General features: G+C 20.9%; 2 protein-coding genes across 6 annotated transcripts; both read left to right on the top strand.

The window, feature by feature from the left end:
* The first annotated feature begins 330 nt into the window (after positions 1-330).
* LOC129617875 (sodium/potassium/calcium exchanger 4-like) lies at positions 331-13,041 on the top strand. 5 transcript variants are annotated; one of them, XM_055532926.1, is made up of 9 exons: positions 339-384; positions 477-613; positions 10,625-10,798; positions 10,937-11,124; positions 11,262-11,448; positions 11,509-11,583; positions 11,673-12,014; positions 12,085-12,186; positions 12,267-13,041. In XM_055532926.1, exons 2-9 carry the CDS (start codon positions 601-603, stop codon positions 12,599-12,601), a joined length of 1,416 nt encoding a protein of 471 aa, XP_055388901.1. In that variant the 5' UTR covers positions 339-384; positions 477-600; the 3' UTR covers positions 12,602-13,041. The 5 variants fall into 5 exon arrangements, with proteins under 5 accessions (XP_055388891.1, XP_055388901.1, XP_055388898.1 ...); XM_055532923.1 differs by having other exon boundaries at positions 352-384; positions 444-613; XM_055532916.1 differs by lacking the exon at positions 477-613 and having other exon boundaries at positions 331-384.
* A 4,628-nt stretch (positions 13,042-17,669) lies between these two features.
* LOC129616899 (sodium/potassium/calcium exchanger 3-like) lies at positions 17,670-20,941 on the top strand. The gene is made up of 8 exons (XM_055532407.1): positions 17,670-17,814; positions 18,331-18,396; positions 18,581-18,757; positions 18,842-19,029; positions 19,146-19,293; positions 19,988-20,164; positions 20,238-20,435; positions 20,505-20,941. Exons 1-8 carry the CDS (start codon positions 17,670-17,672, stop codon positions 20,939-20,941), a joined length of 1,536 nt encoding a protein of 511 aa, XP_055388382.1.
* The last annotated feature ends 4,195 nt before the right edge of the window (positions 20,942-25,136 follow it).

Below are 25,136 nucleotides of genomic sequence, written 5' to 3'. Positions count from 1 at the left end.
ATTATATAGAAATACTAACATAGTATAGTATAAAAAAAACTATTTACATACTTATGTATATAGAAATCTTAAAATCACAATATAGAATCGTATATGGACCATGTTTTTTTTTTTTTGAATAGGATGAGTTATTATAAAGTACCGCTGACTATTCTGTACGTATATACTAATGCATTCAATTTCATTGTACCCTCATTTTTTTTTTTTTTATATATACATATTTTCATACAATTGTAATCGTATGAAGCTAAACAATAAAAAAAAAAACTAACTTAGTATTGGATACGAAATTTTGTATTTTTTTTTATATTAAAACTTAGTTCGCTAGTGGCTACCGACCGATCATAAACATGGAAGATTATTGGGGTTTGAGTAGAACAAATGGTACATAATACAAAAAAAAAGTTATTTTTTTTTCTTCTCATTTTTATGTTTTTAAATAGATTAACAAAAACTAATTTTTATTTTGTTCGTAGTTATTTTTTGTAAAATTTATGAATATAAATGATTTAATTAAAGTGTGATTAAGTATAGTAACAATTGAAAAGAGTAATATTAGCTTTTTTAAAGAATAAAAAAAAGGAAAATTATAAAATAATCATGACGCACAACGGTAAAATTTCAATCAATTAAAGAAACGTTTACATAACCAATAAGAAAAAAAAAAATAAAAATATAAAAATAAAAAGCTTCTTGAATTTCATTTAATTAAAATGCTAATGAAAGTGTGTCTTAAATAATTAAAAGAAAAAAAAACAGATTTATTAAATTTACGGGTCTTTTTATATTATTATAAAATAAAAGAATAATAGTATATCGTACAAAAAATTATATAGTAAAAATAATTATTTAAAATAATAGATAAACAGTAGGAATTGTAACAGTTGGATTTGTAATTTACATATTATATTTTATGAATCTGGATATAAGACCAATTAATTTAATTAAAATTATAATCAATTTATAAAAAATTAACTATAATTATTATTACAGGTACCTATTTCAATAAGATACCTGCATTTAATAATTAGACTAATAGTCCTCCTCTATCTATTTGAAAAATGCGGATATCAAAACATATATGTATATACATATCTATAATTAAAAGTGCAAACATAATAAGCAGTAGAATTTATAGAAGTGAAAAATTGTGAAAAAATAATAACATAATTTGAAAAATCAAATAATTTAAATACAATTACAAAAAAAAAAGATAAAAAATGAAACAAATTTAGAGCTATAAAAAAAGATAATTATAATGACAAACATCATTTTCCTTTTTTCATTATTATTATTTTTTATATTTTTCTATTTTGTTTTTTTTTTTTTTGGGATATACAATATTATAATAATGTATTTTTTGTAATTTAATAATAAAGTGTTTCTTTCAATAAAATAAATATATATACAAAAATTTTTTTATATTAAAATTAATAAAATAAAATAAAATTATCAAGAAAATTATCAGTGGCGAATGAAAATTTAAAATATATATATATATACATATATATAAACCTAAAACTCTTAGAGAAGTTTATTTTTTATATAATATTTTTTTATTATTATGGATGTTATATAACATATATTATGTACATAATATAATATTGATATTGATTTTTGTTTTTAAAACTATATATTTAATATGTGTGGTGATCTTTTTTAATTGTATTTATGATTTTTTAGTAAAAATAATATATTAATATTAGAATACATATAATTAGATATTCATAATTAGATATCCTATATAAATTCTCATTAAAATTATTAACTATTAGTTGACTTTATTAGTAAAATTAATTTACTTAGTTTAGAATCTAGATGAATATTATTTACTATCATTTATAACGAATAGGAAAAATAAAAACGCTCCAATATAACGAATAGATAAATTTTTTGAATTAAGTTGACTTTAGGCTCTAATTATCTAGCAATGTCCGTTACATTTTCCATTATTTAATTTTATTACACATATGTATTCATATTTTATTTATGTTTTAAAAATTTTCGATTAAGTTTTTTCTGCAGTTGGTGCAGCTTTTTTTCCGTAGAATGGCATATAGCGTCTTAATATAAAAGAAAAGTTGACTTATAATTTCAAAAATAAATGAATATTAATTTTTTGTTACATACATATATGAATTAAAAATTAACACAATTTTAACTTTATTTTAGTAAATATGATCTTATTTTAAATATGATCTACGACATTGACATTATGTCGTTCATTATATTGGAACATCACTGCATAATTTATTATAATATTAATGGTTTCATTTTTTTGAAAACATTTGAATAAAATCTTATAAAAATTATAATTAAATTTGTATTTAGTAATTAGTTATTTTTATTCAAATAATTTTTTGTTTTTTGTTTTAGAAAATTTATTTCTTACTTATTTTGTCTTCATAATCCATAATATTTGATGGTACACCTTTTAATTAGTAATTATTATAATAGTATAACAATTTTATTATCACATCAGCTACATCACTGATATTATAAAATATTTTTATTTTCTACAACTTTTTTTTATATATATATATTTTCAAATTACAATAAAAGCTTAGGTTTTATTTAGATATCTTTTTCACCAAATTGAAGGAATAAAATAAAAATATTGAATAATATGAGTATTTCAAGATAATATAAAATATATATTATATATAATATATAAGTATAAATATGTATTTTTACAATATATAAGTGTAAAATTTATAAACATACATGCATATGTACATTGGTACAAACATTATTTTATACAATCTTCAGATATATTTGAACATCTTTCACTTGTATTTAGGTATCATGCATACATCATAATATAAAAAAATATCATTATTAAAATCAGTTTAAGAAAAATGATCACTATAAGAAGTTCAAAAATGCAAAAAAAAAAAAAAATGAAAAAAATAAAAAAAAAAAGTATTTTTTTGATTATTAAATTAAAGTGAACTAAATTGTCGTTGGGATTAATATAAAGTTACTTTATTCATATTTTTTTTACAAATAAACGTACATTTGTATATGTACATTTATTCAATAAATACATAATATATAATATAGGCATATAATATCACTATCATACAATATATAAGAAATATATAAGATATGTTACGCAAAAATGTCCAATTTTCTTAATCAGAATGTACGTATTTATATATACATAATATATATATATATATATATATATATATATATATATATATAAATATATAATGTATATATTGTACAAAGTTTTAAGATATTAAAATATAAATAAGAAAATTTTTTTAAATTACTTATGAAAAGAATCATATTAAAATTGTTTGCTTGCTTTTGATTTTTTTATATTTTTTTAATTTTTTCATTTTTTTTTTTTTTTGAACAGTTTATGATAAATAAATTTTAAAATATATTCAAGGGAAATGGTGTATGTATATAGTATTTTTTCTTAGATAGAGAAATTTAATACGTTCTTCATCAAAAAATATATACAATATATCAGATCGATCTTCCAGACACAATTTTTTAGGGATAAATTAAGTTTTGAAAAATTACATATAAAACTGTTAAAATTACATATTTAAATTGTTATATGATTTGTAATGTAAATTTACCGAAAAATATTGCATTTTTATAAAAATATAGGTTGATTTATTTTTAAATTTTTGTTTTAGCGAATTATGCGAAAGCATTTTGAACATTAATTTTAATTTAATTATTTCTTACATTAATTTACAAATGCAAAAACTGTTTTATACAAAATTTTAAGCGATACAAAATTTGTTTTTAAAAATCCACTTTTAGTATTTAAATTTAAATTGTATTTGCATATTGGAATTGCAGGTAAAAGCATTGCGTTATAGTATTTTCGTTCTCTATATTCCTGAAATTGTAAAAAAATTATTTATTACCATAAAAAATACTTACAAAAAACAAGAAAAAAACATTAATACTTATAATGGTTGTAGATTTTCAATGTTGTTATTCATTCTAAGTTAAAAATCTGAAAAATTATAATTACTATTGTAGATCTTCAATCCATTCTAATTTAAAAATCTAGTAACTGAAACAAAAAATTTGGATGTTGCTTAAATTTTCTAAAAAAAATTTTGTTTGCTGGTATCTTTATTTTATTAGTAGAGTTTTCTATTGTAGTTCTAGATGTTTAAATACCTAGCTTTGCAGCAGTTCCTATTAAACATTATATGTTATTTATCTAAGTTAAAGAATAACTTGTTTTAAAAATATCTTTTCCATTTGTAATTATTTTTATTACATTTATTAATTTTATTAATAATTATTAATTGTGAACGCAAATAAAATATTAATAATTTAATTAACATTTTCTTTGCGTTCACGTTTGATTTTATTTTAGTGGATTAAACTCTATAATGATAAATCTTTATTTATTAGAATTAAAATTTCCGACTGCAGCAATTATGTTACGCGAAATTCTTAATTGCTATAAATAATTATTAATTCGAATATTTATTTATCTTGAATATTTAAGAATCTATAAATTAATTTTATTCATATCTCTAAATCAAATTTTGTAGCTTTTAATTTTTTTGACCACACGTTTACAATTTTCTCTCTACATTGTATACATGTTTTATTGAAATTTTATGATAAATTTAAAGAAATTTATATCAAAATTAATATATTTAATTAAAAAAATAACGTATATTTATAAAATATATGTATATAGATTTATAATAATTTAAAATATGGTTTTTTTCACGTTTTAGAAAAATTGATGTTAAAAAATTTATTGCATGATATTAATCAAATAATTTTCAGTTTGTTTTATTAAAATATTTACATTTGTTTTTATACAAGATTTATATCAGCTATTATTTAATTTTAAAATTTTTATCTGTTTTTTAGTTTTTGGTATCTTTATGTTGAACAAAGTAAGGGAGATAATTGATATTTTACGTTTAGAATGCTATAATTTCTAATTATATAATTTTGCAGTAAAAGCATTTTTCATTGAAGAAATTTAAAAATAAGCATCTTAATTTCTCTTGTATGATAATCAATACTTTTCCATTATTTTCAATAAAATTAATTGTCATTTTATCTGGATAGTGTTCGTATACACTAGGGGTTAAAAGGATTAACTACGGATGGATACAAATTTTACTATTGATGGAAACATAAATAAAGTGCATTACGTACTTTAAGATTTATATTATAAAATTAATTAACACTAATCATTATACCCTTAATTAAATTATATATTTTTAATAATTTTCTAAATGATTAAATATCCTAAATTATTACAGATCAACGCCAATATATTCTTAAATTTACACTAAATAATAATAGAAATTTATTTATGTACGTTTGTATTGACAACAATATATATAAAAAGTGAATATTTAACAATAACATTTTTCTTGTAATTAATAATCTGATATAGAAGTAATTTAGTAATTGTATGCATTAAATAATTAAAAGATTAGCGTGTATTTAAAAATTATACACGTAAAATGTGTATACATAAATAATGTACAAATGAAAATTTATTTGTTTTTTGTTTTAATATTTTCATTTTTATTTTTTTAATTTCGGAAGTTTGTGTTTCATCAATCATTTTGCGTAAAATACAATTGTGGGATTTGACTTTGAATAAAAGGAAATAACATCACTTTTTTTACTGTTTTGTTTCTATTTTTTACTTTGTTGGGAAAAATTAAATAAAATTGAATTTAATATTTTTTCTTTTTTTAAGTATTGATTATTTAAAGTAAAATATTTATAATTACGAGTACATATATGTTCGTGCATAAATTTTAAATTCTCTTTTTTATAATGATCCAATTTTTCAATAATATTTTGTATACAAAGTATTTTGTAATGAAAATATATTAGAGAAATTATATTTTTAATTACAAATTATTGTTGTCGGCAATTATTGCAAAAGTAAGAACATTTTTATTATTTTCAATATTGTACATAAAATGGAATATTTATTGTTCTGTAGAATTTGTCGAAATCTTATGAAAAAAAACATTAATTCAGATCAAATGAATTGGTTTGTAAAGTAGCACATCTTTCTCGAGTTTGTGTAATGTGGATTTGCAGTAAAGCTGTATTAATATTTCATAAATTCTACAGCCCATATTGTTTATTATATATAATTTATGTAAAATGAATTTGTTATTATTATCAAGCTAAGCATGAGCTGTCATGCAAACAAACTAGCAGGAATTAGCAAAAACAATGATAGTTATCAAATTGCGAAGCAAAGTCGTTTTCATTTAATAAGGAAAAGGAAGATAGTGAGAAAGATAGTAAGGATTAGATCAACAATTTATCAGTAATGGCAGACACAATTTTGTTACAGAAGCTGATGAATCGTTTTTAATTTTAAAAAAAATTAAAAGAAATTGAAATAGGGTCTAGAAGATGAGCTTTTAAACAAGAAATGAAATAAAAAATGCTGCCAATTATTAAAAAGTTCTATATATAAATTGAAATCAATATTATAATGCAAAATAATTATATTGTATTGTCAAGGAAAAATAATTAATTTCAATTAGGAATATGAATATAAAAAATTGAGCACAAGCTCAATTTTCTTAGACGAAAGGAGAATAAGAAATGTTTTGACGTCACAAAATTTTTTCTTATATATGATTGCTTGTACATAATAAATGCTTATATTTTAATTTACAGATAGTTATGTTTTATGGAAATGTGAATAATGTAAAAAAGAATGCAAAAAATTCAACTTATTTAATATACATTTTTTTACTGAGCCTTGGCGGTTCTTGGGGTGTATGGTACCTGCACTGTAAATCTGGATTGGTGAAACGGTGCAGGGCGACCTTGGGGGCATTGTGTATTATGGACTTCTGACGGTTTCACAGTAATGTCGAAGGAAATGAGAGGGCCGGCGAAACGATAAGATTTGAGGTGGGGGGTCGACATTACGGCATTAAAAATTTTCAAAAATTCGGGCCTTGTCATGATTTCCAATTATATTTCTGGAAAATCGCGCCACATAACTTTAAATTGGGAAAATATAACCCCAAAATTTTTGAAAATGTTTTCGGGATATGGTAAATTGCAGGTGTTTGTCATTTTTGTGTCATTCCATATTATTAATTATTTATTTTTTGGTGTAGAATAAATTAAAAATAAAAGTTAGGTAATAAAAACTCAAAAAATTAGTAATAACTATACTTTATTATTAATTTATAAAAATTTTTTTCAAATTAACCGTGTAATTATATACAAATGAGTTAATTGAAAATTTAATAATATTTCGCACTGTACAACATTCCATCACTATTTTTTCATCATAATTAAATTAAATTAAGCTAATCAACACACATAACAAATAATAAAATTTTGTATCTAAATTATATATGAATGTATGTATGACTATAATATCTTGTTTAATAGTGGGAGTGTGACCAGATATTGACAGATATTTGAATTATTATTTTAGTGACAGATTTCTTTTTTTGTTCAAGTTTATTTAAAAATTAAAATGTATTTATAATTTACTTTCAAATATGCTTTCGTAACGAGGCAAATCTATCTAGTCTATAGTTTGTATAAGTCTAGAACATTTTTCTTTTTATAAAAAAAATAAGGAGATATACCAATTATAGATTTAAAAATTAATGAAATGCATTTAATTATAATTTTCTTTTGTTTAATTATTTTTCTTTTTTGTTTTTTTAATTAAAGAAAAAATTATAATTTGTAGATAAATACGGAAAATTATATTTAAATTGGATTACATCGAAAAGAAAAGATGAGTGAGTCGCTTGTACCTTTTTTAATTTTAATATTTTATTTATAATTTTCAATTCAATAGAATACTTAATTAGTATATAGTAAAGGAATTTTAAAATTTATGTACAATTTAATTGAAAAAAAAAAATTTTTTTTTTGTGCACAATTGCATTTTCAGACATAATAAGTGTATTTGTAAATAATGTGATTTTAAAAAAAAGATTTGTTAGTATTTTTGATTATGGGAATTTTTTTTATTAATCTAATAAAGTTTTTAATTATATATGCTTGAAATATGATATTTTTAAATAATTCTTTAGTAATTAGAATTAACACAGGTGTTCAGTTATCTTTTTTTCATGTGACTAAATTTTTTATATTTGGTTTCATCTAAAAATTTAATTCTTTATGGTAACTTTATTTAAAAGTTTGTAACTATGTTAGTGCTATCTTAATTTTGGCTTTTTTAATTTAATTTTGGAGTAAAAACCAACAATGTGTCTACACTGTTTATATAGTACGGTCTAAAAAGTTATTATTTGCATTTCATTACTCATACAATTTATCAAATTAATGTCGTCATTTGTCATATTGACAAATCGATGGAACATGCTTCATTCAATCGAATATATTGATAAAATCAGTCAAAATGAAAAATGTAGTCATTTAAAAAAAAATTATAATAAATTTTTAAAAGATTTTTTTACAGTTATACACAAATTTTATGCAAATATTATTGTGAAGTAGTTCGACTGTATTTCAATGTCAATATCATTTTGATTTATTTTGTAAATATTTGCTCTAATAGATTTTCTTAATTAATTACTTAAATATACGAAGAATTCCAATTCAATTGATCCTCAATATACATATTTTAAAACGTGCACATATAAATATTGTTAATTGAATGTTTAAATAAATTCAAATATGTAAGAAGCTTTCAAATAACAAGCTAAATAAGATCTAAAAAATTATAAATATGTATGTATGTATATTTAAATATGTATTAAATTTATAATTATGCGTATTACGTTCTTTTTAAGAAATTACCGCAAAGAATCGTTACCGGCTTCCGTTAAAGAAATTTTGAAATGGTTTTCTATCAAACCGGATGTTTTAATTATAGGTGTAATTATATTCGTATTGCTATTATTATATTCGTATAATTATTTATATTGTATGTAGGTATTTGCACATGTTTATACTTAGGTGTATCAAAGTTATTTTTTATTAAAAATTTTAATAATTTTATTACTGTTGTTTTATTTTTCGTAAATCTTATTAGTTTATCTTTAAATTTAAAAGTGAATGACAGCGAAAAATTTCCGTTTCAATGAAAATGAAGGACATGTGAAATTAGAAAATCGAATGAGAAAAATTAAGGAAAAACACGTACGTATAACGGAACATTTAATTCAAAGCTGTCTTATTTCGAGTAGTAGCCGTATTTTTTTCAATCGAGTAGTAACCGATTTTTTTCAATAACATATCACACTGTTAAAAGAATATTATTAAAAAATTTTTAACTACTATGACACGTTGAACTATGTACATAATTTTAATAAATTATAACTATTTTAAAAATTAAAATATTTTTTAATATTGTAAAAAAAAATATCAAAATAGCTAAAATTTTAAAATCAAATTATTTTGAATCGTATAAATTTTTTGATATTGTGGCAGTGTTATTCGTTTTTTTGGAACAATTTTATAATTAATTATTACTATATGTATATGATTATTTTATTCCCTACCTACCCACCTACAAAAATTGTTATACATATTATATTGTTATACACAATATAATAAAAAATAGAATCATTAATCGTTTTCAATAATATGTTAAAAATCTTAATTGGTCACTATTTTTAGTCATCTAAAATAGTTTAATGTCATGAAAACATTTTATTAATTTTTATATAATTATATGTATATATATATGTACAAAAAAAAGTATTATAATATAGAATTAAGTAACTAACTAAATTAAATAAAAATTAAATAAGTTTATTTGTTGTACATAATATACACACACAAATATATATATATTTAGTACTTTATACAAGTATGTATTATAAATTGTAGTTATAATTGCGTATACATACGTGTATCTACATACATTTACTCACTTGGAAAATTTATAAATTATAATATATAAATTTGGATTACAAAATTTCAGAGATAATAAAATAATAAAAAATATATAAATAAAAGAAAAATTTTTTTTAGGATACAAACAACAACATTCTGTTTGTTTTTTTAAATCAAATCACTCGATAAAATTAAATAAGAAAAAAATAAATAAATAATAAAGCGCGAAACAAAGGGCAATTCATTCACCTAAAATTTAAACTATGTTAACCTTTACAATTCTTTCGATTACTATAAGGTCACTAAATCACAGTATAATATTATGATATTGAATTTTTACTATATATACATATTATATTAAATTAACGATGTAATTTTTGATTTGTATTGATTGTAAATTTATAAAATAAGAATAGCATGTTGAGCAAGATTAAATGAAATTCTTTTATAGATATTAAAAATTAATTAAGATTTAATATCTTATAAGCTAAGAAGTGTAATATTAAAAAACCACATACGGTTAAATCACCTATATTCTGTTCGTTGCATCACTAGATTTAATGGGTTGTAATTGAAAAATTCAAGTGATGCGACTAACAGAATATGGTTAATTATTTCATTCGAAAAAATAAGAAAAATGGCTTCTGTTTTCAAAAATTCAATTAAAATTTTTTCTGAAAATGAAATTTAAGAAATTATATTGCATAATAAAATTTTATATTTAAATATTTAGTTAAATATAAAATTTAAATAAATATTATTTAAATATTAAATTTTATAATAAATTTTATTTCAGCTTTAAATTGTACCCCACCAGCGATAGATGACTTTCCAAAAGATCTTTTTACAGAAGCAGAAAGACAGTCCGGTTTTGTAGTACTTCACGTTATAGCAAGTTTATATTTATTTGTAGCTTTAGCTGTAGTATGTGATGAATATTTCGTACCTGCAGTTGAAAAAATATGTGCGGGTAAGTGTTTTATAATATTATGGCAATATTTTTTATATGATTTAAAAATGATTAATTAAAAAAAAGGTAACTATAACAGTTTAGAGTCATATAAAATGGTTTATTTATTAAATGTTTTATTTATTTTTTGTATATTAGCCTTAAATATGTCGAATGATGTAGCTGGTGCTACATTTATGGCAGCAGCAACATCAGCTCCAGAACTTTTTGTAAATGTGATAGGAACATTTATTACAGAAGGAGATATTGGTGTTGGAACTATTGTAGGTTCAGCAGTTTTTAATATATTAGCTGTAGCGGCGTGCTGTGGAATAGGCGCAGGAATGGTATATATATAATATATTAAAATTATTATTTAATATGTATTATTATTTAATATATATACTAATAAAAAATAATATATGTATAATATATATGTGTAATAAATTATAATTTTGGAAATTTTCACTTAATTTTTTAATAGACTATACCATTAGATTGGTGGCCTCTAACAAGAGACAGTATAGCTTATGGAATTACTGTAGCGATATTGATATGTGTAATGCATGATGAACGTGTCGAATGGTATGAAGCATTAATATTGGTTTCACTTTATGGAGTTTATATTGGTATAATGGTTAATGATAAAGCACTTCAAAGATGTGCAAGACGTAAGAAATTAATTTGTTTTTTAAAATGTTTAAAAATCGTTTAATCTTGTTTTTTTTTAGAGGGTGTAGATAATGCAAAATCACGAAGTAGATCTGTTGATAGCACAGCACAACCAAAAACTGCACAAGGTCAAGGTAATAAATTTTATTTTTTCTTTTTGAATTTTGTACTATGTTTTTGCTGTTATTCAATTATGTAAAATTTATACTTTTATTATTTGTAGAAATAGTTGAAACTGAGTTTGGAACTAAAGTTGAAAAAGTAGAAAAGGTTGATACTCCTCAACAAAATGGTGGTTTAAACTCTTCAAGCAGTCCGCCCGCAACAGAACCTCCCGGAGAAGAATTGGATTACGAAAGTTATTCGTTAACTCATTGGCCAAAAGGAAAATGTTTTGCAAAATTTACTTGGTTAATTATTTGGCCAATTCATTTACTATTTAGATTCGTTATACCAGATTGTAAGAAAAAAAGATTTAAAAAACTTTTCCCTTTAACTTTTATCATGTGTATTGTATGGATTGGATCACTGTCATATGTTGTTGCTTGGATGATAACTATAATTGGTATAATAACTCATTTCATTTGTAGCTATATTTTCATATTAATATTTATGTACATTTTTTTTTTATAAAGGCGATACTTTAAAAATACCTGATTCAGTTATGGGTATCACATTTTTGGCAGCAGGAACCAGCGTTCCAGAAGCAGTTTCAAGTGTGATTGTAGCCAAACGAGGTAAATTTAATACATTCTTATTTATAAAAATTTTTAAATTACAAATTTTTAAATTACAATTATAACATATTTTGTTTTAGGTCATGGGTCGATGGGAATATGTAATTCAATTGGATCTAATACTTTTGATATTCTATTGTGCCTTGGTGTACCGTGGTTAATAAAAGCAGCATTTTCACCAATTGAAGCTGGTCAACATTTTGTTGCCATAAATTCGGCTGGTTTAGAATATTCAGCAATCACATTATTATCAACATTATTTTTGCTCTATATTACATTCTCATTAAGTAAATTTAAATTGGATAGAAAAGTTGGAATAGCTTGCCTAATTATGTATTTGGTATTTTTAATATTTGCTACTTTGATTGAATTAAATGTATTCTTTAGAGTAAATTTACCAACTTGCGGGCTTTAAATAAGAAAGGTTTACGTTTTTTTTTGAGTTAAGTTTAAATTTAATTCTCATAACTTTCGTAAAGAAGAAGAAGAAGATAAAAATTAAATTCTAGATTTTATAATTTTACATCCAATTCATTTTCTCAATAACTATTTTAACACTAAGTATTTTTTGTTAGTATATTGATAGTTATTATTTTACTTTAAATACATCTTAATATTATTCAATCTATACTTAACTGTTGGTATTGAATTTTAAATTGAGATATACATAAGGACTAAATAAATAGTTAAAGATTTATATTGCAATTGATTCAATGATTGTACGAAAGTGTTTATTAAAGATTATAATATACAAACATATTATTAATTTGGCAGGCATAAAATATAAATAAAAAAATTGTTTTAAATAAAGAAATTGAATATTATATTTTAGCTTTTTATATAAAAATTATGTAAGTTTTTGCTAAATTAATTAAAAAGTATTAAAATTGTTGTAAATGTAACCTTCTTATAAGAAAATATTTGCAAATAATATTAAAAAAATAGAAGAAGTTGAAAATTTCAGAAAAAAAATTAAAGTGAATTTTGAATATTATTAATTGTAATTTCTAAAAACAAAATTCAATAGCTTTTTGAAAGGATATTATATGTTGAAATAGAATAATTTTAAAAAAATAAAATTTTATTTTCAAAAATATGTTCAAGTTAGCATTTTTAAAGTTTAAAGTTAATACTAAAAAATGAATAGTTTGCGTTTGTAATTAATGTACTCGTAAATATTGTAAAGATTACAACGAAAATATCAATAGAGTTATGTTTTAATATTATTTTCATAAATATTTTCAATATTGTATATTTTATTTGAAATAAAATAAAATTAAAAAAACATTATTAAAGCTTGGAATTATATTAAAAACAATAAAATCTTAGAAATATATTAAAAACATGTAAAAAATTTCAAATTATGTTACATTAAAATAAAATTTTCTATATTTCAATATATTTGAAATGAATAAAAGCAGTTTAGTTTTAGAGAAAGAAAAAATTAAAGACAAATTAAATAAAATTAGAATTGTTTTACCTTCATAATATGTAAAATATTTGCTTAATGTACACATATCTGTTTGTTTTATCATAGTAATTTTTCCCCGGAAATGTTAAAATTCAAAATGAGAATTTTATATCAAATTTAATAATTGAAATAGCATTTGCGATTAATAATTTTCATAAAAATTTCTTACTTTTAATTTTTCGAGATTTTCATATTAATTTATACATTTGCATGATTTATTGTTTTTCCATTTGCAAAAATATTTTTCCCACATAAATATCAAATTGTTATTCAATGTATATTAAGATTGTTTTTATATGAAACATGGGTATACATATATGTATATATATCAGATATGAAAATATTGTATAAATAATATATGTAGCTTTTTATTTGTCAATTTACGCATCATAATAAATATATTTACGCGTTATAACTTTTGTAATTATCAAAAAAATTTATTGAAACTCAAATAAATTTATTTATTATTAAAAAAAAATTAAATATTTTTAAGTTTGCTAGAAAATTAACTATAATTTTAACTTGCCGCTTATTATTTCCTTATTTTATTAAAGTGCTCTTCTTATTCTTCCTTGCAACTCGTTTTTAGTATTAACAAATTTTTGAAATAGGAGAAAGGAATTAAAAATATTATGTATGTATGAATGTACATGTTTATATATAACAAAAAAAAAACAAATCCTTTTAAGTTAAAAATTATTTTGAGTTTTTGCAATTTGAATTAAAAATTTATATTTTTTTTTAACAAAATAATAATAATTACAAACAAACAATAAATCTAAAATTCTATCTAGAGAACAAAATAAAAATTTGGATGTGCGCTCTTTCGTTCACCGTATAATATACGAATAATTTTAATTGTCATCTTACGATTACATTAAATGCGTTTTATAAATTCATCTAAAATTATTGTTATCTCATATAAATTTCATTGTATTTTATATTATTATAAATTGCTTGTTAAACTTTGATCATTTATATTATTGTTAAATACATGTTAAATATATATATACTGTAATTTACAAAAATAGGTTGATTAGTTTTGAAATGTTCACAAAAGTTTTATTGCCAAATCAATTAATAACATTGTTAAAACACAACAGCAATAAGAAAAAAATTTTGCATGTAGTAATTTTTATAAGGCATCTAATTTGTATTTTTTTTGTTTACAGGAGTATGTATTTTTATTGATATATATATATATTTCATGAAAAAATAATATATGTATAAAAATTCAACACAATCCAAAAATTATTGTTAATTTTTTTTTATCTAAAATCCAGGATATTGTTTAAAAAGATCAATTTTTGGTGCATATATGCATATTATGTAGTTTTAAATAGTTTTAAAAACAAAAAGAGAAAATTTAAAGTTTATAATATAAAATACGTAAAAACATTCAGGAATAAGTTGGAGGGTTATTAGATCTTCTTGTAGCGAACGAAATTAACTAAGAATAAATATTGAAATAAAATGTTATACAAGATAAAAAAACCAAATATCGGTGACTTTAAAATTGCTATAATACTTTATTGTTCAATATTTTAGCAATTTACAACTAGTAAGCTAAATTAATATCGAGTTACTGAAATTTTGAAGTCAAGTTAGTATACATAAATTAAAAAATGAGTTCAAAATATAATTGTTTATAAAAATATTAAATAATAAATTGTAGAATAAAAATTTGTTATCTAAATATATTTGCTTGGTTTTTTTTTTTGTACAACTAAACAAAAACAAAGAAATAAAATAAAAAAAAATTAAAAAATAACACATTTTTTTTTTAAATATAATTAAGATTTTCTTGTTTATAAAATATAAAATAATTATAAATTTATCATGAATTTACGTATAAGTTGAAAAATGTTTATTTATAATATTAAAAAATTTATATTAGTATTATTTAGTTCAAAAGTAAACTTATTATTATTTTGTATAAATTAAGACAATTTAAATAAATTACCAAAAATAAAGTAAAATAAAAGAAAAATTAAAAAAATAAACATAAAAAAATCTGTATAAAAAGTTATTCTTAAGTTATAAATTAAAAAAAAAAAGAGAATATATTTTTTTTTTTTTGATTGTAAATTATATGTAAATTAAAAATAAAATTCTTTTAAACAAAACATCAAATTACTAAACAGTTATTATTATACAATTTTTCATTCGTAAAATCTAATCGATAATGGTAAATGCCGGTCGACAACATTTGCATCTGAAGCGGTCACCAACCAGCAATCAACAATCTAATTTAAAAAAATTTTTTTCATATCAACTTTCGTATACAACTTTGAACTTATTTTTTATTTGAATATTTCAAGATCTAAATTTCAATTAATAAAATTGCTTATTCAAAATTCAATTAATAAAATTGTCTTCAAAACTTTCCATTTTCTACTTAAAAACATTAGCGGCAGTTTTTCTACAATGAAAATGACAAAATATTTTACCAATAGACGGATCGGAATTAATTCCATTTATAATTTATTTTTTAAATATTATTTTAAAAACCGATCCTAATTATTAATTTTTATTTCAATTGCATATTAAAACAAAACAACAGAATTAATTTGGCAAAAATTTTCTTGTTTTTTATTTCAGGTACAATGCATTTTACAAGTTCTACACCTCAGGTAAACATAAATTAGTTAAAATGAGATGTAAAGGATCCTGTACATAGATAACGTGAAACACAAAACAACGTTTTATTACACTGCTGTTATCGCAAATATTATTATATAAAAGGATAATAAAAAATATACGTGTATGTATATTGACAAGAAGCAAAAATAACACATGTATACAAATAAATTACAATAATATTATTGTGTTTTTGATATTTTGATACTCTAAAATTTTTACATTTACTCTATACCCAACATGTTTACTTAATATTTCATTTTACCAACCTTAATATTTCATTTTAAATTATTTCAAATTTTAAACTCAAAGAGAAAAAAGGGACGAAATATGAATAGAATGATAAAGAATGAAAAATAGAACGTTAAAGTGTAAATTTGTAAAGTAAAAGATTTACTACAGTCTAGAATATTTAGATATCGTATTCTCGTATATAATCAAATCGTATATTCTTTAACATGATTCCTGTGAAATTTATAGGAAATTTCCTCAAAAGAAATTATATAAAATTTGTTAAACAAATAAAAATTGCATCTAAACCTTGTAAAGTGGAAAAAATTCAACACAATAAAATTTTGAAAAAACAATCAACAGCTAAGATTTTATAACCATGTTATTATAACAAATTGGTGTAATTAGGTTATATATATATACAATGGTTATGTACGTATGTTCCTATTTATTTGATAATATTTTAGTCTAAAAATCCAGATAAAACGTGATCCCGACTCTGATAATTTCCTTTTATTATACATAGTTTGTTCGAGGAAAAGGTAAATATTTTGAAAACCGTTTCTCAAAATCTATATTAAGAAATTTAATGTTATACATATGCAAATACGGTATACATATGTATATATTCATAGAATGATAGTAATAAATATACATGCAAGCACGTTATCATTAAAAAAAATCAATAAAATAATAACAAAAATTGTTATAAAAATTAATTTTTTTGGTTATGTATTAGTTTAATGTTATACATATACATATAGGCAAATTAATATTATATAGAAAATTATTATTACAAAAAAATTGACAATTATTTTAATTCATTGTAACAAAATATTTGTTAGAGATAAGTGCATAATTTTTTTTGTATATTTTCTTCTAATAATTAGATAGCATCTTTAAAAAAAATCGTGGCTACCATAAAGAAATTAATTTTTTTAATATTTTTTATTTTTATACGAAAAAAACAAAAATATTTTTTATGCCTTTATCATAAACAAGAAATTATTCTTTGATTTTTAATTTTTATTTTTTCCAAAAAAATTGGTTTTTGAATATAAATTTTTAAAAATAAAAAAAAAGTGATCTTTTATCAGATAAATTGATTTGTTACTCAAATATATTGAAGTAAATAATTAAAATGCATCAACAAGTATATTGGACTAGTACTAATAATTTACAGAAACGTAAAAGTTCATTAGCATTAGCTATACGTATTACAATATTTTTAGGTGTTATAATATTTTATTGCCTATTTCGACCAAATATTCATAAGAATAATAAAGGTAAATGAACAATACACAAGTGAAGAGTTTTCATTCAAATTTCGAAAAATCATATAAAAATTTTATTTTATAAATAAATTTTAAAAATTGATTAAGAACATTACAAATTTTTGGTACTAACAAGTGTTAAAGTACGGAAAATTTTAATATTTATTTAATAATATTAAGTGTCTATTAAAATTAAATATGTGCTCATTTACTGATAACCAAATAAAACAAATAATTTTCCCAAGAAAAATGTTTTGTTTGCCTAATTTTTTTGTTCGATACTGTGATACTATGTCATGTAGCTTTCGTGTATATATAAAAATTTTAACTGTACCTGTCATACAATTATGTACACCTATAAAAATATACATAAAAAAATTTAAAGCTTTTCTTTAAAATAAAATAATTGAAAATTTTTCAAATGGAATTTTAAAAATTTGTTGAATGTGCTTTTCTTTCGCCCATAAATATGCAATTTTTAAAATTATATTTCAAAAAAAAAATTTGAAAATTCTATTGTCTTTTTAGAAAATTATTCAATAAATTCTGGCAGAAAATTACTTGGTGTTAGTACATTTCCAGCATCTGATAAAAGTATAAAAAAATTGGAAATTATTCAAAATAACAATGAAAGGAATAATTCGTATGAAGAGAAAAATTCAAATGAAATGGAATTAATTCCTTTAATTAAAACTAAAAATTCTGGTATTGATATTTATTAAATATTTGAAATTCTTGAAAGAAAATTAATTATTAATTTAAATTTTTAATTATTTAGATAATATAAATTGTACAAATTCAACAATTAATGAATTTCCTAGTGATGGTTTAACAAGAGAACAACGTAAAAATGGTTGGATCATTTTACATATTCTTTTAGCATGTTATTGTTTTTGGTTATTAGCAGTCGTTTGTGATGATTATTTTGTCCCTGCAATTGATTTAATGTGTTCAAGTAAAAAAATACAAGAAAACAAAATTACTTTTATTACAAAAAAATATGTTTTTTTTTAATATTAAAATAAAATAAATTTTATAGGTGTTAAAATGGATGCTGATGTTGTTGGTGCTACATTTATGGCAGCAGCGGTATCTAGTCCAGAACTTTTTATTAATTGTATTGGAACATTTGTAACAAAAACAGATTTAGGAACTGGAACAATTGTTGGTTCAGCTGTTTTTAATATATTAGCTGTTCCAGCTTGTTGTGGTTTATTTACTGAACAGGTTTATGAAATTATTATTTACCATGTTATATTAGTTAATATTTATATAAGCTACTTTTCATTCAGAAAAATATAATTAATATATTGTTTTTTACATAATACTTGCCATAATTGCAGATGGAAAATTTAGATTGGTGGCCTATAAGTCGAGATTGTTTAATGTATTGTTTTGCAATTTTATGTTTAATTTTTACATTATATGATGGTAAAATTATGTGGTATGAGGCGCTTGTATTAATTATTACATATATCATTTATATTACAGGTAAAATTTTTTTTGTTTTCTTATTATAAAAATATATATTCATATATAAAAATGTATTAACAAGATTGTAATTTCGTGTAAACTATAATTAAGAATTGGAAAATTTTAATTTTTCTACAGTATATAGGTGAAGTGTTCAAGGTTTATAGAAATTCTCACTTAAATAATTAATACTTTTATTATTATGAGATTCCAATAAATTATGTAATTTCAATCAAATATACGAATTTTACAAATTAAATCATTTTAGTTCAATTGCAATATAGATTTTTAAGATACAACTTCACTTCTGATAAAATTAGCACAGAGCAATGTCAATAATTCTAAAAAAATTGTCACTTATTTTAATATAAATTTGGTTTATGATAAAAATGTGAAATGGAAATGTGTGAATTTGACAACCGCAATAATATCAAATTTTTGGTAAATTGAGCATACATACTAAGTACAATCTCGTTATTACATTTTTTAATTAATTTTGGCTGTTAATTATACAAATTAAATGTTAAGCTGAATCTTTTAATTTAAATTGATTAAATGGAATTCTAATTTGATTTGTAACACTTTGTAATTTATGTATTTAAATAATGTATAACGATAGTAATGCATTTAATTAAAATAGTGCAATGTCACAGATTACACTTTGTGACATTGACAGTTTTTATTATTTTTAGTACATTTTATTTACTTTCAGCAATGATTCTTAGTAATCGTCATATGGTTAATAAAGCAAGGAAATTAGCTGCTAAATGTAAATTTCGAGGTTCTACTCTATGTATTTACAAGGAAGTCAATGAAATCACACCACTTTTGTCTAATAATTTAGAAGATGATATTGAAAATATAGATGAATTTAATTGCAGTTTAGAAAGTAATTATTTTTCAAATATAACTTTTTTTTTTGGTTTTCAATCAATTTTTTTTTAATTCTTTTTTCCCATAAGGTATAGATGATGATCCTTGGATTTTTAATAATAGAAATTTAATCATATTTGTATTACGGTGGCCAATCACATTCTTATTATGGATAACAATACCAAATTGTAAAAAACATCCAAAACTAAAATATATAACATTTTTGATAACAGTTTGCTGGTTAGCGATTACATCATATTTGGTATCATTTTTTATTACATACGTAGGTGAGTGAGTATACTTACTGATTCTACTATGAAATTTTCATATTAAATGCATGAAAAAATTAATTGCAGGTGATACATTAAATATACCTGATTCTGTTATGGGATTAACAATATTAGCTGCCGGAATGAGTATACCTGAAGCAGTATCAAGTGTACTTGTTACTAATCAAGGATGTGGTGCTATGGGTATTAGTAATTCTATTGGTTCAAATACATTTGGTATATTAATTGGTTTAGGTTTACCATGGTTTGTAAAAAGTTATTTTATACCAACAGTACCAAATGAAAATTGGATTATCATGAATTCATCAACATTAACATATTCAGCTATAGCATTATTAGCAACATTATTAGGTTTTTATATGTCATTTTTAGCAAATAAATTTTATTTAAATTGGAAAGTTGGAATTTGTTGTACAATAATGTATGTAGGATTTATAATATTAGCATCAATGTTGGAATTAAATTTTTTCTCAAATGTTAATTTGCCAGTATGTGAACATTAAACAGAAGTGATTTATTTAATATTATATAGTATAAGAAAATGGAAAAAATCGCTATAATTTGACATGTAAAACAAATATTTTCAAATTAATTTAAAATTCGAAATGTTGCAGATAAAGGTGTGTTTACACGAGATAAAGTTTTAATATTATGTAACTTTTTTTATATAAAACTAAAAAAACTTGTTAAAATATTATTTGTCATTTAATTCAGATATAAGTTGGACATTCTATCGTATTAAGTATGCACTTAAAATTATTAAACTCGATACATTGTATGTTTGCTATAAATTCCTCACAATTTCAATAACCTACTTTCATTCTAAACACTATAAATATGTGTATATGTAATTATGAAATTACTGAATTTTCCCCAAATATAATCCGATATCACATAAATTCAATAGAATTCAATAAAATTTGTGGATTTTGTAAATCCCGATGATTTCTATACTAAAATTACCCAAATTAAAAATTAAGACAAAAAAAGAATTCAAATTTAGCAAATTTTTGAACGATATAAATTAAAATATCATAATTAATTCACATTGATTAACTCACTATAAATTGCTGTACGTACATAATTGAGCTACAAATATCAAAACATATTATAAAAAATTTTTGAAAGATTTCAAATTAATAAGCACGGCAACGTACATATTATACTAATTGTAATTAATATTCAAATCATATATACTATAGTAGAAGAACCACATTCACGCCTATTGAATAATAAAATATTTAATTGACATATTTGCGGTGATAATACACCGGTATAAACCGATAACATTTAGGAAAAGGGGAGAATTATTTAAGGAAAAAAATTAATTGGAAAATTTGTTTTTTGATTTTATTATAATATTATTAAATATATTAAAAATTTTATTAACATTTTTAAATAGGAAAATTCTTTTGAAATACTTAAATGAAAAGCAAATATTGAAATGGGAATACACATTGAAATGGAAAACCCCTTAAAAAATCCAAAATATGACATATACATATATGTAAGTTTCTTCAAATTATATTAATATTTTAGTTTAAGTGAAATACATACCTATTTATGTCAAATTTCAAAACATAGTAACTGTCATATATGTATATTTATATATGTATGTATAACAAAATTTATCTAATTATTAAAATAATAAATAACTGCAAGTGTATTTACTACACTGGTTACAATCGAGTTGAAACAAGTGATTTATTCATACACATATATTATTTAAAAGTGCTTTTATATATTTTTGAATGATTTGTTTTATTTAAATACCTTTTAAATTTGCAATTAACTTTTAATTCTCCGGAAGATCATTCACGCTTATATATTTTTGTGTTCATACTTAAAATATTCAATAGCGGCACGAGCTTTTGTATGTTTTCTTTCTTTTGTTTTGTTTTATATTGCCATATAAAAAGATACTTAATATGTTTCTATTTACACAGGGTGTCCAAAACTCAATGATGGTATTACGTATGAAATATGAGCTAATCAAATTGATATAAGTAATTAATACTAAGAAAATGCTTCAGTTTATTACTTAACCTGCAAATAAAATACGTAATAGCAAAAAAAGAAGACTGTTAATAAAAAATTAGAAGAATAAACAGGAATAATTATATATTTTTAGAATTTTTAGGTTGATGGTGATTGAATTTATGGTGAATTTAAATTTAGATTTAATTAGTTTTGATGATTTGTACTTTAAATCTAAATTTTATATTTTGCTAGGAATAGGTGCTTTTCTTGCAGAATACAATTACAGAATGACCTTTTTATTTCAAAAAGGAGAAAGATAATAATTCACATGAGTTGTTTAAAATTTTACAGCAACGATAAAAAAATTCTACAAAAGTTAAGCTTGGTTTACACTATATTCAAATAAATATCAAAATAGTGTGAAATATATTGATATTTCCAGCAATGCCTGACGTTTCAAAATTTCTGCTGCAATCTGTTTCGAAATCTTTTCATTCAGGAATACAATTAATTTAAAAGTCTTGTACACGTTGTATATATACTTTTATAATTATATTAACCGCAACTTAAAAAAAAATAATGATTTTATTAAATTATTAGGAATTAACGTTACATTTTTAGTATAACAAGTAAAACTAATTACATACATACAGGTGTAATGAAAATTAATGTTAACTACTTAACATTGATGAATTGTAAAAATTTTATACTCGTAATGCAGAAAAAAAGAAGCTTTTTTTTGTCTATTATTTTAATTTACTCACAAATGCATAACAAAAATAGAAATAGTTGATATGTATATATGTATATATAAATATACATATAATAGATATGTATATATAAATATTTTTAAATTAAAATATTAAATCAAGTGATTAATTTTTGCATTTTTTTCTTCAGTTGTTTTTGCGGTTAAATATTAATGTTAAAATAAATTAAAATATATATATTCAAACATACTTAGAAAAATTATAATAAAAATTCATTATATTGAAATTATTGAACTATTTATAGTGCAATTGAATATATATGTATGTATTATTAAGACATTTTTAATAATTATTGTGTGAATAATTAAAATAATTTACATATAATTAAAACGTAAAATAAAAATAAATTTAATAAATAACATTCTTTTGTATATAGCATTCTTGATTAATTATGTTTTGAACGCCATTAATTATAATAATTTAATGAATAAATTAAATAAAATGTAAATAAGAAAATGCAAAAATATTAAAAACGTATTTGTTTTTGACTTACAAAAATTGTTTTGATATTTCTAACAAAAGTTTACGCTTGTTCAAAAATACCACTTTCTATTATTCTTAAATCAGAAACAAAATCATTTTCAATCATGTAAAACTTTCTTTCTCGGGAAATGTATATGTATACAAAACTTTCTCTCTCGTAAATTAATTCGAAAGAATGGGCGAAAGATGATCACAATTGAATGGAATCAAAAATTGTCGCATTTTAATATTAGCATACGGCAAACATACAAAACATAATTACCCGCATTTTTCTGAAAACATAATATATTTTTTTAAAAATTCCAGAATTTATAATTTTCAAATTTTAATTTCATACATTTACTAAAACTATATAGTCTTGTTATGAAATGATGTTACTGCAATAATCGTTTTCAATTAAACTGCTGTAGAAAATTTCTTGTTGGCAATGATCCTTTTGACTAATTTCCTTTATAATTTAATAAAAATTTCCTTTTTATGAGTTCATTATTAAAATATTTCCTTTTAAGCATTTTATAAGGGAATTTCGATAATTATAAATATTGATTACTGAAAAAATATAAAATTCCAAATAATCATAAAGTTTTTTAAATTATCAATGCAACAATTAATAATCGTCAAATCTATTTGAATTGCATTGAAACAACTATGAACGTATGCACTCATTTAGAAAAACCAAAAATAAAAATACGTAATTGATTGCATCACTTACTAATATCGTAATTAAACTTTACATCATTTAGTAAGATCGTAATAGATGAAGATGAAATAGATGACGTTTATATAAATATAATATGCATTTCATAAAGCTTTAAATATTTTGTATGTTAAATTGATGAAAAAAAATCAATGCAAAAATTTTCATTCCATACATTGTAGAAATTTTCAATAAAAAAACCAGTTTTCAAATCTTGTAGTATAATAGAATTATGTTTTTATATTTTGTTTTATAATGAAACTATGCTTTATTATCGAAATTGTCTAAAAGTTTAAGATGTGTGTAATAATATTTCATTTATGTACATTCAAATTTATATGACTGCGTGCCTATATGCAATTGCAGTGATATAGTTGTGCGATATACTTTTAATAAATTAAATAAATTCTAAATTTACTAAGAATTACTAAATTTTTACTAAGCATGAAGAAATCTGGGATAATAATTATTCTATATAACGGTCCTACCTTTAATATTGAACTTTTATTTAATATGGACATTCTTTCAATTGCTTTAAGACATTTTGATTTTGTTTTCGTCATCCAACTAAATTTTTAAAATTTGTGTGACAACATTTTAATTATCAACACATAGTTACAATTATTTTGATTGTGAACTATTTATTTATTTGGAGCCCTAATAACAATATAATATAATAAGAAGATCTCTAAAGATTTTCACATAATACCTAAGTATCTTACATACATATACATATATTATTGACAGTTCGCAACAATTATTAATAAT

Source organism: Condylostylus longicornis, unplaced genomic scaffold, assembly GCF_029603195.1.
Source record: "Condylostylus longicornis isolate FDR11 unplaced genomic scaffold, ASM2960319v2 ptg000006l, whole genome shotgun sequence".
NCBI classification, from domain to species: Eukaryota; Metazoa; Arthropoda; class Insecta; order Diptera; family Dolichopodidae; genus Condylostylus; species Condylostylus longicornis.
The sequence above is the reverse complement of the archived record's forward strand: the minus strand, read 5'-3'. Positions and strand labels throughout refer to the sequence as shown.